The sequence below is a fragment of the Misgurnus anguillicaudatus genome, chromosome 9, assembly GCF_027580225.2.
Source record: "Misgurnus anguillicaudatus chromosome 9, ASM2758022v2, whole genome shotgun sequence".
Taxonomy (NCBI): Eukaryota; Metazoa; Chordata; class Actinopteri; order Cypriniformes; family Cobitidae; genus Misgurnus; species Misgurnus anguillicaudatus.
In genome coordinates, this window is record NC_073345.2 from 22,711,581 (window position 1) to 22,729,956 (window position 18,376).

The 18,376-nt window shown below is 35.3% G+C and overlaps 1 protein-coding gene and 1 long non-coding RNA gene across 5 annotated transcripts in view; one reads left to right on the forward strand and one right to left on the reverse strand.

Annotated features, from left to right (window-relative positions):
- Positions 1–688: 688 nt before the first annotated feature.
- Positions 689–10,008, forward strand: gpat3 (glycerol-3-phosphate acyltransferase 3). 4 transcript variants are annotated; one of them, XM_055179386.2, is made up of 14 exons: positions 803–820; positions 909–987; positions 1,375–1,565; positions 1,783–1,849; positions 3,228–3,519; positions 5,344–5,418; positions 5,755–5,844; positions 6,150–6,243; positions 6,325–6,440; positions 6,523–6,578; positions 6,829–6,914; positions 6,995–7,123; positions 7,272–7,351; positions 8,852–10,008. In XM_055179386.2, the coding sequence occupies exons 3-14, from the start codon at positions 1,422–1,424 to the stop codon at positions 8,967–8,969; spliced, it is 1,347 nt and encodes a 448-aa protein (XP_055035361.2). In that variant the 5' UTR covers positions 803–820; positions 909–987; positions 1,375–1,421; the 3' UTR covers positions 8,970–10,008. The 4 variants fall into 4 exon arrangements, with proteins under 4 accessions (XP_055035363.2, XP_055035362.2, XP_055035361.2 ...); XM_055179388.2 differs by lacking the exon at positions 909–987 and having other exon boundaries at positions 689–820; positions 1,378–1,565; XM_055179387.2 differs by lacking the exon at positions 909–987 and having other exon boundaries at positions 695–820.
- Positions 7,623–18,376, reverse strand: part of LOC129423176 (uncharacterized) — a 115,826-nt gene continuing 105,072 nt past the window's right edge. The window contains exon 5 of the long non-coding RNA XR_008637641.2: positions 7,623–7,787. This is a non-coding gene — a long non-coding RNA (uncharacterized lncRNA). The remainder of the gene's footprint in view (positions 7,788–18,376) is intronic.

Consider the following 18,376-nt stretch of genomic DNA (forward strand, 5'->3'; position numbering starts at 1 on the left):
TAATTATTCGGCATAAAGGCAATATCAGGTTTTATTTTAAAATATGCACAGAAAACAAAAACCTCACATGTTTGCCCTCCAAGCACATCTACACAACACGCACAAACAGTTTTATTTATTTAGTAATTAATGTGCAAAATATGCACAGAAAAAAGCTCACGTTTGCCCTCCAAGCACATCTACACAACACGCACAAACAGTTATATTTATTTATTTATTAGTTCTAAATGAAGGTCGAAAGCATTTATTTTCCAAAGCTGGGCATAATTTTGCAACTTCTATAGCTTAGAAATTTGTGACATATGCAAGCAAATCCTATTTGAACTTAAATTGTATTTCTTAGACAATATGTCACCGTTTGCTGTGTTGTATTATTTATCCCACATGAAAGAATATGATCATTTACTATAGTACAATATACTCTGGTAAAATTCCTAGATAATGTAGTTTTTTTAACCATAAGATCTAGGTCATATTCTTTAAATAATGGAGAAAAGTTTAGTGGCATTTTTATTCTGTATAATAGTAAGGGCTTTAGTAAAGAAAACAAAATCATTGTGAAATGCCTGAAATGTAGGTTTAACATTCATATATTTTGATTTGTGTATGTAGAATTTTACCATGTGTAAACCTATGGTCTAAACACGATTAAACAATGTGTCACCATTATGAAATATGACACCATTAAGTTGACCACAAGGAGGCGCGCTTGCATCATTTATAATCATACGCGTCACCCAACACACGCAAAGTCTTTTTTACACAAATTCTGGACTTATCTTCAGGAATAAGAAATGTATGTTGTCCCGGTGTTGTACAGGTATGTGTGTAATGTGTATTTATCCCTGTTTGGTGGTGATTGTTTGTTGTTTGAGTAGCCTACAGTTATCGTGATAATGTTGTTACAGTGGCACAGCGGTTTCTTATAACGGAAAAACAAAGACCGCGAGCCGCAAAAGTTTTCGCGAATTTAAAGTCTCTTTACAAGTATGTTATTATTTACTACACTTATAACAAGAACCCATGTCAGTTCAAAGTTAAAGTTTCGTTAGTTTGTCTCTACCAATGCATTTAAAGTATGGGACACTAACGTTACTGTACATGAACCGCAGTCTAGTTTCCGCTGTTACCACAGCGGTTACTACAGTATGAAGTAAATGGGTATTTGCAACTGTCATATAAAAGATTATTAATTTATTTTAAATAACATGTATTTTAAAATATCTCAAAAACTATGATAGTAATGAATCTAAAAAATCGTATGAGTGGTCATGAGCTGTACCGATACAGAAATGACAGCATACAGCAGCATGTTGATTACGAAATTGCGTTTTTAAATATTCACCACTTCTGTTTCGGCTTAACCCATTTAAGCAGATGGCCCAGAGCCTAGTCCCATAGACTGACAGAGCAGCACAGAGATGGATGGTGCTTGGGATATTGCATGTGTGCTCTTCCACGTGTGGCTGTTTATTGTGGTGGGGCTCATCGTGTTACCTGCCATGTTTGGTGTGTCCCTGGGGTTCACGGATCTTTATATCAAGGTGCTGGTTAAAACATTGGAGGTAAGTACTTTAAAATCACATCTTATTTGTAAAGAGTGCTTCTCTACATATCTGACATTAGGTGCAAACTTGCAAAGAGAGTCAAAATGCATAAACTTTTTTAGTTTCTCCTTAAGATCAGCAGCACAGACTGTGCTGTGCTTTGACAGTTAAGCGATGCTTTGTATACATAAACCACTATGTCAAAGGTAACCTGAAAATAAACTTTTGTGGGCAGTGGGCCACACTCCGAATCCAAAGAGGGCAGAAGGAACAGACCACGTTGCCTTCACAGTCTGCCAATGGTGAGTGGAATGAGTGCATCTGTCAATGGCAAAATACTTGCAAGACATCTTCTTGTGCATATACTGTATATTAACAACCGTTTAAAATACAACTGATACCTTTCAAGAGAAGGTTCTGTAATATAAAGATTACTTATAGCGTTGGTATTTTTGCATGTAATATGAGTTGCTTTAAGTCTCTTAGTGTCTGAAACGTTTTGGCTAGTATACAGTCCATGAAATCAAATCTAAAGTGGAGTCCCCCTTTTATTTTTACATAAGCTTGTAATGTAACATGTATTTTAAATAACTTTATTATTGGCCTCCTGTTTTAGTCAGCTGTACTGTAAGCACTATTGCAACAAGGGACGGGTTTCATAATTTTAATTGATTCTGTTTATGAACTTTACCCAGTTTGAAACAGAGACGCTGGAAGCCACATTTACATCAGACTATCCTAGAAAATAAAGCAAATAAAGTAGTCATCTACTTTGTTATTTTTATTACTTATTTAATGTTTCAGCATAGTAATGTCATGAAAACAGGAAAATAATGCAAGTAGGATGTTTTTAAAGGGATAATACACCCAAAAATGAAATATCTGTCATTATTTTAAGTTTCTTTATTCTGTTGAACACAAAAGAAGATATTTAAATAAATTATAGTAACCACACATACAGATAATGGTACCCATTGACCTCCATAGTAGAGAAATACTGTGTACGTCAACCGTGTGCTTATCATCTATGATTAAAATATCTTCTTCTGTGTTTAACAAAATAAAGAAACTTATGGAGGTTTAGAACGGCATAAGGTTAAGTAAATAATGACAAAATTTTCATTTTGGAGTGAACTATCCCTTTAAATAAGCACACTTGATCTACATTACAGCTCTAGGTATTCTCTCATTAAACAAACTTCATGAGGTGGCATGATTTACATGTATTTATTAGACAGTTATTCAAAGCAACATTCAAATGAGGAAGTAATTTATCATATAACTGCTAAAGACAGCAGGTTTCACAACATGTAAACAATATTGAAGGAGTTCCCATGAGTAATTAGGCGTTTCCTTCTCTATCCTTTACAACTTATCCACTACAAAACTTATTTTTTGTCTAAAATTTCAGTTTTTCAAAAACAGGAAGTCAGTGTACATGAAGGTAATTGTGACACAAAAGTGGTTTACTTACATTATTATTATTATTTTAGGAATTTGTTTTACATTATCATCAAGACTTGAAACAAGTGATTGTTCAGATCTCATAGCTTAAGAGGAAGGAAACGTACAAAATTACGACACATTACAACGAAATACTGCATGTGGATTGCGCAGTTATCCTGAGTTTGCCATGTGACGTACTCTCAAGCAAAGAAGTCACTTGAATTTTTTTCTTAGGGATCATCGAGAAGGACGACGGCTCTATGGAGGAGGAGATCGGGGAACTGCGGCGGTCCCATCCCAAATCTGTGGCAGGAGATTTTACCCTGTGTGACGTCTTCTACTTCTGTAAGAAAGGCATTGAGAACATCGTGGAGGATCAGGTGACTCAGCGCTTCACGTCAGAGGAACTGGCTTCCTGGAATCTCCTCACCAGAACCAACAACAACTTCCGTTACATCAGCGTGCGGGTGACCATCATATGGGGCCTGGGAGTTTTTATACGCTACTGTATACTGCTGCCTCTCAGGTGAGATTGACGTAATCTCTTTTTTCCCACAGATGATCAATGTGACTAAAATCAGTCAGTAGCTCATTTCTGACCCTGGACCGCAAAACCATTCATAAGTCACATGGGTATATTTGTAGCAGTAGCCAACAATACATTGTATGAGTCAAAATTAAAGTAGTTTTTTATGCCAAAATTTAACTGGATATTAAGTAAATATCACTTTCCATGAAGATATTTATATTTTTGGGTCAGTGACAAAACTCTCACAAATCTTTTTTAAAATCTTGTTTTAAAAGCACGCATCAGGTTTATTTCAATGCACATAGTGTTTTTATGTTGATTTTATGCAATAAAAAATTACATTTGCATAATTTTTATGAAAGTTAACACTGAATGGACCTGAAAATGTCAAATGGTGTAAACGGCAATTACGCCAAAGAATGATGTTAAATATTAAATATTTTATCCACCTTGATGGCATGTAAGCGTAATCATAAAAAAAAAAAGTAAATATCAGTTAGTTATTTCTAAATGCGTTTTTGTAATATTTGTCCTGACATATGCTGAACACAGCTCGGTTGTCTAATTAATCTTTGACAAATTATGTAAAAATGTATGTAAAAAAATTATATTACACAAAACTAAATGTTATAAAATTATATTTTATTCCACATTTTGTATGAATATATTTTTACTTTCATTTAAAAAAAATACTAGTTACACCAATTGACACAAACCGCCCGGTAACACCACATTGACATTTTTCCATTTTCCCCCAAATATTCTTTCAAAATGAAATAAAACCAGAAATTTTATACTTGGTCCTCAAAAAGGAGAATGTTACAAGTAATCTGCAAATTTATTTTGAAATTTTAACCCTTTTACATTTAATTGAACCACACGGACACAAAATAATTAACGTTACATCATTGACCCTTTTAATTATTTATCATTCATAATATGTGTTGCTACATACTTAATTTGGAAAACTTTAAAGGCGATTTTCTCAATATTTAAATTTTTTGCACCCTCAAATTCCAGATTTTTATATAGTTGTGTCTCAGCTAAATATTGTACAGCAATGGAAATTTTAGTTATTCAGCTTTCAGACAAGCAGGCTATTTTATGCAAATGATGAGTGATGCGACAAAGCGACGGAGTGAAGGGGCACCGTGACGTAGGTCTGTGGCCAAGTCAGAGAAAATAATTCAAGATGGCGTAAAATGCGTATTTCTGTATATATCTGATAAGTTTGGCGTTTTATCTCATACATTTTGTTAGTTTTATCGAGAAATAAATACTTTTAAATCCAAAAACACCGTTCTTGTAACTTAACAATACCTCTAAAATGACTTTTGATAACGCTTTTAGAGACTAGCCAAGAAACGCCCATCAAGCGAGTGCGTGTCGCTCGGTGACGCTCACTTTTGTAGCTAATGTGACTGTAGGGTTATGATAAAAGAGACACTTGCGTTTGCGCATAATTTCATGTGTAATCAGAGTTTACTGTTAAGGGAGTGTCTTGCGTGTATTTTGTGACGTGAGCGTCTCTTTTATCATAAACGGTTTTGACGCATGTGCAGCATGCACTTATTTTGACAAAACACGTGATGCACATGGTTCACATGACGCAACAAACACATATTTTGAAAACACAAGGAACACACATGACACTCCGAACACATATTTTGAATTTGCAACTCTCGCATGAGCAGTCACGTGCCGCCACTGACAAAGAACCCCAAGTTGAATTGGGAGGTGGTCTTAAAATATACAGCAGGCCTAAAATATGATTTCATTTATATGTAGATTTAATCCATCAATATATTGTATTTGCCACAGGATCACTTTGGCTGCTATTGGATTAAGTTGGTTGGTGATAGGAACTACTCTTGTTGGATCGCTCCCTAACAGCAAGTAAAGATCAAATGTGTTTTATCGAATCTGTTTGTGAGTCATGGATGAAATGCTGATATTCCAACGCTATCTCACGAGAATTCGTACATATTTTACGAGTTGGCTAATTCGTATTAATTCATACGACCACATTCGTACGTTTTTGTACGATTTGCCTTGACCCCTGTGATGTTTTTTTTTAATGAGAATCATACGTTTTTGCACGATTAACTTTGTATAAATTCATACGAATTAGCCAATTCGTAAAATATGTAAGAATTCTCGTGAGATCAGGCTGGATATCTCTATAGGAGATTCTCTAGCCTTTCCTAACAACAGGTCTGCATCTCTTTTTAGTGTGAAGAACTACCTCAGTGATCTGGTTCATATTACCTGCTACAGAATATGTGCCAGAGGCCTGTCAGCCACTATCCGCTATCACAACAAGTGAGCCATGGCTTCTTCTTTAATCTCAGCCTTTCCTGTTCAGTGTCTGTCATACTGACTACATAATTTAATACATTTCATTATTTCCTTCACTTTTATTTGACCCGGGCACACATAGACATGCAAGTTTGTTTGATTTAACGCAAACTGGCCACTTTTTTGAGCCTTTTTTACTTTGCATTGACTTTCACAATGAAAGCACAACCTGACCTGACCCCCAACCTGCCTTTTTTGTCGCTTTTTACAACACTCCCTAATATAGTCAGATGACTAAAACTTCTTATGTTTTATGGGATGCATAACAGAGAGAATCGCCCCAAAAAAGGAGGTATCTGTGTTGCCAACCACACCTCCCCCATTGACATAGTCATTTTGGCAAACGATGGATGTTATGCTATGGTGAGTCGTGTTGACTATATCAGATGTGTTGAGGGTTTGTAGCAGGTGTCATGCGCATTAACTCACTTCCACTGTCCTCAGGTGGGCCAGGTTCACGGAGGGCTGCTGGGGGTCATCCAGAGATCAATCGTGAGATCTTGTCCCCACGTGTGGTTTGAGAGATCAGAAATGAAAGATCGCCACGCGGTTGCCAAAAGGTGACAGATATGTAACAGTTTGTGTGAATATAAGCGTGTTGTGGAGTACAAAGTTAAATCATCGCTATTGCTGTTTCTACAGGTTAAAAGATCACATCGCAGATAAAACCAAATTGCCAATCCTGATCTTCCCAGAGGGTATGATTTTTACATGCCCACATACCAAATATTAGTATTAATGAGCCGTATTATGCCAACTATTGCCTTATTCTTATAGGAATAGTTCAGCGGAATTTACTCAATGACATGCATTCCTAAATGTATATAAATGTATATAAATGCTCCAAAAAGCACAAATGTCTATAATTAAAGTAATCCAAATGACTCCAGTGCTTTAATGTCTCACGAAGCAAAGCAAGCCATATCGTCTGTCTCTGTGTTGTTTTAGGAACTTGCATTAATAATACATCAGTCATGATGTTTAAGAAGGGAAGCTTTGAAATTGGTGGAACAATATACCCAGTAGCGATTAAGGTATTGTGTATAAAGAAACCCTGAATCTTTTCTCCAGTGTTATTAAAGGCCACACACCTCATTGACTTCTCTCTTGTCAGTATGACCCTCAGTTTGGAGATGCCTTCTGGAACAGTGCCAAGTACAACATGGTGAGCTACCTTCTCCGAATGATGACAAGCTGGGCCATCGTGTGCAACGTCTGGTATCTCCCACCTATGACTCGACAGGTACGCGTAACTTAATTGAGGTGTAATGTTTTACTTGTAAATGATGCCTAAAAGCAGACAAACACAAGTTTCTGTTAAAGTTTTAGATTGTACAACATTTCACAATCTTACAGTTTTATTCATTATTATTTGATTTGTATCTAATTAGGATGGGGAGGATGCTGTTCATTTTGCAAACAGGGTAAAATCTGCCATAGCAAATCAAGGAGGACTGGTGGATCTGTCCTGGTAAGAATATAAGCATTCCTAAACACATATCAGACAGTGTTTACATAGCATAATGTTACATAGCACATCCTAAATTGGTGATTCTAACGAAATCCAGATTTAGAAGGTGTCCAGCATCAGAATTTTTAAAAAGCCCTTGAAGCCAATATTTTTTATTTATTTTTTGCACATATAAGATTAAGGTCTGAACTTATTATAACCTTTATTTTTATAGGATTTAAAAATATTTCCTATAGAATTATTTACATTTTTTAAATATATGCATTTACAAACTCATGTTTTGGTAGTGAGAACTAAAAAGTTGTCTAGGTACTATGACAAACAAAAATTCAACTTTTATCTGGAGAGAAAAATAAGAACTGCTTACCTGGTAGCCATCTTGAGTGTCACAGTCAGTTATGTCCCTTCCAACAATTTTTTTTAAAAATGTTCGTTCCTTGAGGGATTAAACAATGATTGAAAATTGTTGCGGAGAATGAGAAAATTGGTCTTGGACACATTAATATTCCTTATTATTGTCTCTACATTTACCAATGATCACCAAACACCACATGTTTCTTTACTGTAAATGTTTATAGTATAACATGCACTGAAGCTTTTTATTTTTTAGATTTTTTCATTTTAAATATTTCCATGTCAAAGAACCCAAATCTAGTCATGGACACGTTGCGGTAATGAAAATTGTCCCCTTTAATGTGGAAAAAACAACACAATTGGTTTGTATGATGTCATTTGAAATCATGTGCAAAATAGTACATGAAGAGATGTTTGTATGCTGCTTATTTTGATATCATTTACTTTTTTTATCAAAATGTTTCATGACACCAAGTCTAATTTCGCGAGAATCACCCAAATGTATAACTTGAATGCACTGTTGGGTCAATGACATGACGTTATTTTGTGTCCGTATGGTTCAATTAAATGTAAAAGAGTTACAATTTTAAAATAAATTTGCAGATTACTTGCATACATTCTCTTTTTTGAGGAACAAGTCTAACATTTCTGGTTTTATTTCATTTTGAAAGAATATTTGGAGGATAATTGCAAAAATGCCAATGTGGTGTAACCGGTCTGTGTTAGTTGGTGTAACTAGTATTTTTTTAAATGAAAATATAAATGTATTAAAAAAACGAGCTGTTTATAAATATTAAAAATATAATAAAATTAAATTTAAATTTTTTTTTTTCATGATTACGTTTACATGCCATCAGGGTGGATAAAAACGTTATATTTCTTATTCTTTGGCGCAATTGGCCTTTCATTTCAAAATAGTGCAAATTTAAATTTTTATTGCATAAAATTAACATAAATACACCATGTGCATTGAAATAAACTTGATGCATGCTTTAAATTTCTCATCTTGCCAAACCGTTTTTGTCACTAACCCAGTTGCTTTGGATTAAAACATCTGTCAAATGCATTAATGCACACGTAAAATATTATCTTGGCTCATTTATCAGTTTATCATGTTTAATGTGTACGAATACTGTCTTGCTGCAGGGACGGAGGATTGAAGAGAGCAAAAGTAAAAGACTCATATAAGGAGGAGCAGCAGAAGATATACAGCAGTATTATCGTGGGCTCAGACTGTCACGAGACCTCTGTGGGTCCCGAATAAACACCAATTCACAGTATTTATGAACTTAATTTAAAAGTGAGAAACGCGTTCTGTCTTCCACCGGACAACATCACTCAGAATCTACCTGCTGTTTTGATACAATGATATTATATTTTTTAACTGGAAACTTTAAGCTGTTTTCTTTTGATATAAATGTGCATTTTGGTGTTTTATATTTTAAATGGTCTTAAATCTATAATTGTAATATGAAGACAATTCAACACTTTGATGATACCTGGTTACACTATAGACTCATCATTTGACACTATAGACTCAAATGTTAGGTGCTGGTATGTTTTTCATACAATACACTGTATAGTACTGCATGTTATGGTATTAACGTTTGTGCATGCTTAGATTTCTGTTACATGATTTTTTTAAAGACTACTTAAGATAAAGCTCTTACAGAAGTGAGCTGCACGCTGTTAAAGGTACACTCTAAAAACAAACAGTGCTAAATAGCACTAAAAGTGGTTCACTTGCTCATAATCATAGGGGAACCATTTTAATTGCCATATAGCACCTATGTAGCACCTGTGTAGAACCATTTTGTGCTATGGTGGTGCTATATTAACCTGTATGGTTCTTCATAGGCGCTTTATATGTATACCGTTGCACTAAAAACGGTTCCCCTAAGTTTTAGTGCTATTTAGCACCAATTTTTTAGAGTGATAGTTCACCCAAAAATGAAAGTTTTTACAAACCTTTATAAATGTCTTTGCTCAATATATCTCTTCTTTATGTTGAGCACCATTGACTTCCATAGTATTTTCTTTCCTACTATTGAACTAAGTGGTGCTCCTTTACAGCAAAAGAAAAAAGAAATGTATACAGGTTTGTAACAACACGAGAGTGAGTAAACAATGACAAAATTTTCATTTTTGGGTGAACTATCCCTTTAAGGGCTTACTGTGGTTCTATAATCCTGTGGACTGCTCTGGTGTGGACACTAGAGGTCACTCTTGCGAAGCTAATGAAAATGTGATGGGCATATAGCTCAAATCACTATTATCTTTCCCAATAAAGGAATATTCTCTTCCTTTGGTATCTCTTCAAACTATTAATACATTTGTGATATTAAGAAGTACATTTCTGATAAACCTTTCAATTCAAAGCGTGTGAGTTAAAAAAAAAAATAGTTCCTAAAGGTTGGGTTGTATGTATGGTTCCATAAAGAACATTTAACTTTCTGTTGAACTAAAGGCCCTACAGACTGTAAACAGATAAGAATGAAATGAGGAGCTCAAATTCAAAAGGCGCTAAATGCCACCTCAAAAATGAGATAATGATATTAACTGAATGCTATTTATCAAATACTTTCGCTTCAAATCTGCTTAATCCTGCTCTCAGGCCATTCAGAAATAGCGGTTTTTGGCAGAATACATTATGAGTCTGAAAAAATTTAATTTACAAAAAACATGCACTTAGAGGGTTTTGCTTCAAATTATTCTTTTGAGAACTTTTGACTGTGGGGAACCAAAAATGTGTCCCCTTACCAAAACAATTATATTAAATGAAGGTAAGGAGTACTTTTCAGTGCTCTATGAAGAGACAAATGAATCTCATGTCTGTCAATTAGTGATGGGTGATGCACAAAGCGCCATTGAGTTCTAGATTGCAGGAGCACAAGATCATTTTACTTAGAGCTCCAATGAAACGTCTGCCATTATAAAGTCATTAGACACTAACATTTTGCAGCAGAAACTCAAAGTTTCCCAGTATTGAAAAGCGGAGGGTGCAGTCATGGTAAATTCAAACAGCGAAGTGTGAGCAATGTGTGCTTACTGTGATGGCAGTTTAATAAAGAAAGCTTCAAGTGTGAAATAGAACACAGTTATTCTCTGGCACAGAGGGCTTAGCTCTCTCTCTCTCTCTCTCTCTCTCTCTGACTGCAGCATCTCTAGCCGATCTTCCAGGTCCTGTGAAAGGCTACACTGGGCTTTAATAACAGTCCAGCAACTTAAATTGCTTGAACAGAAATGTTTGTTCTCCCCTAACAGGATTGTAAATTATTAATCGGATCTGAAGCCGATTTTATAACCTGATTGTTGAGGTGGGATTCTCCACGAGCAGTGCTCTGGCACACCATTTACTGTGATGTATGTGTCTGCACATCTTTATATCCAATTTAATGTGATTCGGATAGATTTCAAAGCGACATCATAAAAAGCATAGAAGTGACCCCGGCAGAGCCTCCAATGTAGAGTCCATACGATATAGTGTCTCGGTATTTTGATTTGATTTCCCCGATTTCTGTTTTTACCCAGATCTGATCTATACAAATGTAATGCCAGTACACTCAGTAAATATGAATAAATGGCTAAATTAGATCATTTTCCAGGAGAATGTAGTTCAAGCTGGACATCATTTTAAATCACAGTTTGCCTGGAACTGAGTGGTTTACCTAATCAGAAGAGTAAATGACCTCAGGCTCTGCCGTGGACCTACCATTAGTTAGAGGGAAATGTTTTTTAAATACATTGTTCTACAATCCTTTCTGTGATTCGAATGGACCTCCTACATTAATGCATTCGATGATCTTGAGGTACAATACGTCTCTTAGGGGAAAATCAATAGAGGGATACTGGACTCTCTCTTTTTTCTCTAAAAGCTCGGCACCTTGGGGAGAGTTTTAGTGCTCGAATATTCCCAAAAGCAGCCCTATTAAATTTAGTCAGGTTTTATGATAATGACTTGATAAATGTTACTGAGACCTAGCTGAAATAGCACCTGCTAATCTATAACTCTATTCATTACATTTAATTGAACGATTTACTATGTTTAAGCAATAAAAAGCCTAGGACATTGGTTTTAAACCTCCCCATCTCCGTGTAGGATCCTACCCCTTTGGGCCCCCCCCAAAAAAAAAAAAAAATCATTACAGATAAAAAACAAAAACATTCAGTTCTGTTGGATGGTAGTCTTTTTATCTTAAAGGGGAACATTTCACAAGACTTTTTTAAGATGTAAAAAAATCTTTGGTGTCTCCAGAGTATGTATGTGAAGTTGTATAGCTCAAATACCATATAGATAATTTATTATATCGTGTTAAAATTGACACTTTGTAGTTGTGAACAAAAATGTGCTGTTTTAGATGTGTCCTTTAAAATGCAAATGAGCTGATCTCTGCACTGAATGGCAGTGTCGTGGTTGGATAGTGCAGATTAAGGGGCGGTCCCCTTCTGACATCACAAGGGGAGCCAAATTTTAATTACCTATTTTTTCCAGCCCAGTCTCACAAAATGTATTTTTATTTTTATTCTTTTTTTGTGATATTATCACGAATTTCCAATTTTTTTTGTGATTGTATAACGAATTCCTGTTTTCGTGTGATTATCACTTATTGGTTACTCAACTGTTTTCCTGTTTTCAGAACCACAAGTTTTGTGATTGCAATACCAGTTTTGGCCACAATCCTACATAATGTTCCTTTAAGTGTAAAATACCAAACTTGTCCTTAAATTTAAAGTTTGATTTTCAGAATTTATGATTAATTAATAATGGGTCGGTTACCTGGACAGGGTTTACCTTAGTCCCAGATTAAAATGCATGTTTGAGCTCCCTTAATTTAAAAACACCTATAGACGGTTTCAGCAGTAACAACATAAACAAGCGGCTGTCGTGGTCCGCACGTAACTTCCGGTAAACTCCGCTAACAATAGATAACAACAAAGTTCTTTAAACGTAGTTTAAACGAGGCATTTGTTCAAGAAATCAGTTTAGCAGCTAGTCAGACAATTAAAAAAACGAAACCGGAAGTAAAGTTCGGATCCAGACGTGTATCTCGTCAGCGCATGTGCGTACAATGAAACCGTCTATAGCACTGACATATCTTATATACCAATGCCTTGTCTCAAGACGCACACCTGTTGTTTTTTTTGTAAGGTTTGTTTGTAAAAACTTCTTAAATGCCCTAATATAACTAAGGTAAAGTCCTGGATTAATCTAAACCCTGTAATGGAAACTGCCCCAATATGTCATAAAATTTGGGCCCCCTGTCACCTGAGGTGTAGATTTATAATCATGAGGTGTAGATTTATATGGTGTCAATAAAACTAGCGTTTATACATTTATATGTTTGCATTTCATATTCTGTATGTGAAGAGATTAAGCTCCACAACTAACCCTTCTGTGTTTGTTTACAGAGCGACCGAAATAAATGGATTACCAGGAATGTACACGGTCCAGATGAAAAGGGTGAGTGTCTGAAAGGAAAATTAATACAAAGGAAGTGGTGCTCAGCTTTTGTTATGGTGCTAAAACATCTCCAGGACCAAATAATGTGCATGATGCTGTAACATACTCATGTCAGAGTCTCAGATCAAACTACTGTGGGTTTGTAAACACAATATTTAATATATTAAATATTTGATTTAAATGTTAAAATAAGACAGATTAGCTGTAGGAAAGCAACATGTTCTTTCAACAGGTGGGTTTTGGTACAGTTAATCCGTCCACTAGTTTTCAAAATGCATGTAATGCTTCCTCAAGAGTGTCTACTGTATATTGGCAGGGCGTAAGAGGAGAAATGATGGCGGCAAGCTCATTTGCTATTCTATCTGATTAACATACCTTAATGAAACTGGCTATAATTAGACCACATTGATTTTTTTCCCCTTTTTGATTGAGCTAAAATGGAGTGGGAACTTCTTTGAGTTGAGTGTAGATTGATCTGCGGTGAGATTCAAGACCGTTAACGTTGAAAAATAATTATGTTCTTATATAATCAGCTGAAGTTTGCAGCATCTTTGGGCAAAATTTATAAGCTATTGCACTTCAAATTTGTAGGTTCACAACGCTGTATTTAGTAAAAAGACTCAAAGGCCAGCAAAACAGAAGCTAAGGCAAAACATGACCCTGTAATCCAGGCTAAAGTCTCATAATCTAATTTTGAGATTAGGAGGATCAAAGTTTGATTTGAATTATTGATTTCACATTGATTTCAATCTTTACTCAGTCAATATTAAAGACATCAAGATTATATTCTCACAGAATGTTCTTTAAAAGCACAAAAATGATTTTAGCTGCAGGTTTTCACAAATTAAAGAGCAGGATTTTACCGTATTGCAAGTGAGTAAGGCTCAAGAATATATAAAGGATAGGTTTAATACCTTAAGAAGAAATAGGGCAGTGGTAAATAATTCAATTCATGTAACAAGATCATAAATTGTTGCTTTTCGTGTGCATGTTTGTTTGTCTTTTTATGGACCCGGTGGCAGAATTTCACCTTGAATCCGAGAGCTGTCTCGGTTCCCCGTTCCAGGCGTTTTCTCCTTACTGTGATTGCTTTTGTTTTTTGGGTCAGATCTCATCTTTCCCCGCAACTTTTCCAATTTATCAGGACTTGTTATATGAAGACAAAAGCTACGGTCAGACGGCGGAGCAGGGAAGCGGCTCGAGCGGATTGTACACGGAGCCGTGTAAGAAACGGCAACAAAGCAACATATCCGGCTGTGGCACGTTTTCATGCTTTATGAGCCACAGTTATTATCACACCTCCGTGAAACACACTGTGCAAGTTCATCAAATGAATAATGAAATAATGGTTGTGGTCCATTAATAGAAAATGATCTTGCCTCATGATTAATTGCATTAAACTTATGAAAGTGTGTTTTTTTGTACAAATCAAGAGGAGGAAATGATGGATGATGAAGACGCATGATGAATGAAGAAAGGCTGTGAACTAAATTGAAAGTGTACTCATCCGTTTTCTCCTCAAAACTAATGATGAATTGACCGTGTCAGATTGAACAATACACACTGAGCTTTAAACATAATCCCCATTTGAAAGCAAGCAGGGCCACAGCAGGTACTTCTGCCTTAGGCACATTTCCAATCAAAGTTATACTGAAGAGCATGCAGAATGAGATGTTTTTCAGTTTTCGGTTTATTGATGTCATTGCTCTTCGATTCATTAGAAAGAAATCCCATATAAAACCTATCTATAATAAGTTTATCAGTTCAACACTTAGGTTATATGTTTTTTAAAAATATGAACCCATTAAAGTTCCAATGTACCGTGAGAGGAACTACATTATTTGACAAAAAACTTCATGACAACTCAAAAAAAGCTAAACATGTCACATATCTTTGGAAAGCTGACATTCTTGTGATTCAATGATGTAAACCCTTTTGAGATACAATTAACGCAGTACAATTAGTGTGCTTTTTAGGTGTTTTTTTAGCCCTTTTTAGAAATGCTAAGGGGTTAATAAAGTTTTGTTTCAAACTTTCACACTGGTTTTCAGTGGCGGCTCGAGACTGCTCTTCCAAGAGGCGCATATTCAAAATATGTGTTCGAAATGTCATGTGTGTCGCTCATGTTTTCAAAATATGTGTTTGTTGCGTCGTGTGAACCATGTGCTTCACGTGTTTTGTCAAAATAAGTGCCTGCTGCACACGTGTCAAAACCATTAATGATAAAAGAGACACGGCTCACGTTCACAAAATACACGACAAAAAACCCAAACGTTTTGGTGTAATATTATATATTAGATTAACTCTCATAATTTCTACATAATAATATTAACATTTATTGAGAACTACATTTTCCTAAGTAAATCATGATAAATTCACAATTAATTCATGTAGAAAATTAACTTTGTGGAAGTCGTATTAGATATTTTCTTGTATTATTTAATTGTTTTATAGTCACTGCACATAGTCCTAAAATAATTAAGTAAATTTTAATCAAAAACTTTGGCACATTTAAGTAAAAAAATCTTAGTTCATTTAACTTAAGAATATAAAATCCATTTAACTAAAACATTCAAGAAAAATTAACTTTATTTGCACATGTTGTAAGGAATACCCATAATCCTTTGCGCATGATTTTTTTATAAGCTTTAGAACAGAATAATAACTTATAAGAACTTTACCTACTTAAATATTTGTTAATAAAATGTCATAAAGGTTTAAGCTCTTATATTTTTGATGTTGTTTTGTTGTAAATTATAATTTTGTGAAGTCACCATTCAGGTGATCAGTGTTTCTTTACATGAACCCTGTTTGGAACATTATATTGTATTTCTCTCCATAGTTTGTGTGCGTTTCTGTTCAGAATCAAGTTTATTCAATGACTGAATAGTCAGTCATGAATTTTGTGTTATAATGCCATTTATAACACTAAAAATAACGAATACAAGCAAAAAAATCTGCCAATGGGCTAAGCAACTTTTTCTTGAATTTTTCTTGACTTTAGTGTTAAAGAAAAATTTTCAAGATTTTTTGCTTTCCCCATTGGCAGATTTTTTTGCTTGTTTTATGCACAAAATCACTTAAATTCGATATTTTTGGTCTAAAAACTAGACTGATTTACTTGGGTCGTTTTGTTTATCAAGAAAAACCATCTTAATGTAAGAATTTTTAGATATTTTTACTGAAAACAAGACAAAAAACAAATATTTTTTTCTTGAAAATCATAAGTTGTACTTAAAAAAGCAGTAAATTTTACTTTTTTAAAAATATTTGTGCAAATTGTTACGAGGAATTTTTAAAGTAAATTTTAACTTAACGCCAAACTCTGATTACGCATGAGATTATGCGAGTATCTGGCAAATGCGATCTTCTCTTTTATCATAAACCCTTTGGACGCGTCTGCAGCAGGCACTTATTTTGACAAGACACGTGATGCACACAGGTTCACTTGATGTGCCGAAAACATATTTTGAAATTACAAACCACACATGACGGGCTACATACATGTTGTGACAAACTTTGCATCGTGCGCCCTCGAAAAAAGAAGTCACTGGCCGCCACTGCTGGTTTTTTCATGCTTTTGTGTTCTGACTACATATTTGGTTTTTTATCTTTTTGTTGGATTACAAAGAAACACAAGACAAGGCAAAGAAATAAATGAACAGACTTTTTTTTTCTTTTTGCAACATTGGACTAATTGACAAACTGCCAAAGTTACAGATGATCAAATCCATATTAAGTCGGCATCTGGCCGAGCTCCAAGCAACATTGTGTGTTGCGAATAATATTGCCATCTGTGAGATGATGACAGTTGGGAATTAAGAAATTACTTGTTTAGAAAATTAAAGACGTAGAGCCTGCAAAAAAGTTCCTCTTCTGACCGTCATGCGACCAATCCAATGTCATTCTCAAAGTTTGAACAACTATGCAATATGTTTACAATAACTGGCATTAAAATCGAGCTGAAAACTTTCAAAGAATGGGCAAGCTCTTCATCTCTACCATGAATCAATGCTCCTGGAGAGCATTAGAAGTGGAAAAGGTCATGAGTTTCAACCCAAGGAATACACATGCTGATAAAAATGTAATGCACTGTAAGTCGCTTTGGATAAAAGCATTTGCCAAATGCATGAATGTATATTTAAATAATCAGAAAATGCTGAAATCTGTGCAATACAGAAACATTTTATTTGAACAACTACTGTATGTAAGTTCACCAATATGATATTGTTTACAGAATTTATTTAAATTACACTAATGCACTGATTTGCTTTATCAAACGCAAACATTATATATTATAGCAGTCACTTCTATCAGCAACACTAGAAGAGCTGCAGTGATATTGAAATGCACTGCTTCAATTTCATTTGTTTCAAAAAGAGAAAAAAGCAAACAGAGGTCGGAGACAATATCAGTCCAGTGAAGCTGCACACTTCAAGTTCACACAGAAATGAATATTCTCTTTAATTTGTCGAGCTGCGATGGGTTTGGAGCCCCCAAGACAATGTTGATGGATGATGTTTTAATGCTGCTGAATGTTATTTTTACCGAACAGGGAAAACGATGAATTTTTACTTCATTGGCAATGATCGTGCCCTATGCATAAAAGTGTGGCAGGCGCGCGTTGCCCATGAATAACCGCCTCTCGGAGCAGATGTTACTTTGCTGAAACCAATTCTTCAGATAAGATTTGCGGAAGATTAATTGTGTACAGCTGTTTCATGGCCCGGTGCAATCTTAATACATTTATGATAAGTTTAAAAGCTCACTAGACGCAGCAGACGCTCCCGAGTGAGACTGCACGGAGAAAGGCGAGCTTTATTCTCACATCTGGATTCATATCCTCCATCACATTCATTATTGCCTTTGTGCCAGCCGACGAGCGGAGTGCGGCTTATTATTGTGCAAAGTGCAACAGCGCTCAAGTCTTCTACGCAATTCCTTTATCGTCTCTTTTTTTCTTCAAGCCCTATATTTTCTTTCTCTCTCTCTCTCCTTCTTTTTTGTGGGGGCAAATTATTCAAATCTGTGCAAATGAGTTGTTTCCATTTCTCGCCCCTCTGGGTGGAAATTGAAAGTGACCCGGGTTGACCCTCCTCCATTAATCGCGGCAAATTGCGGCAAGTGCACAATCCGGATCGCAGTAATGTAACAGCGGCCCCCAATGACTCATTAATGAGGGAGATATGACCCATCTGGAATCTCTCACT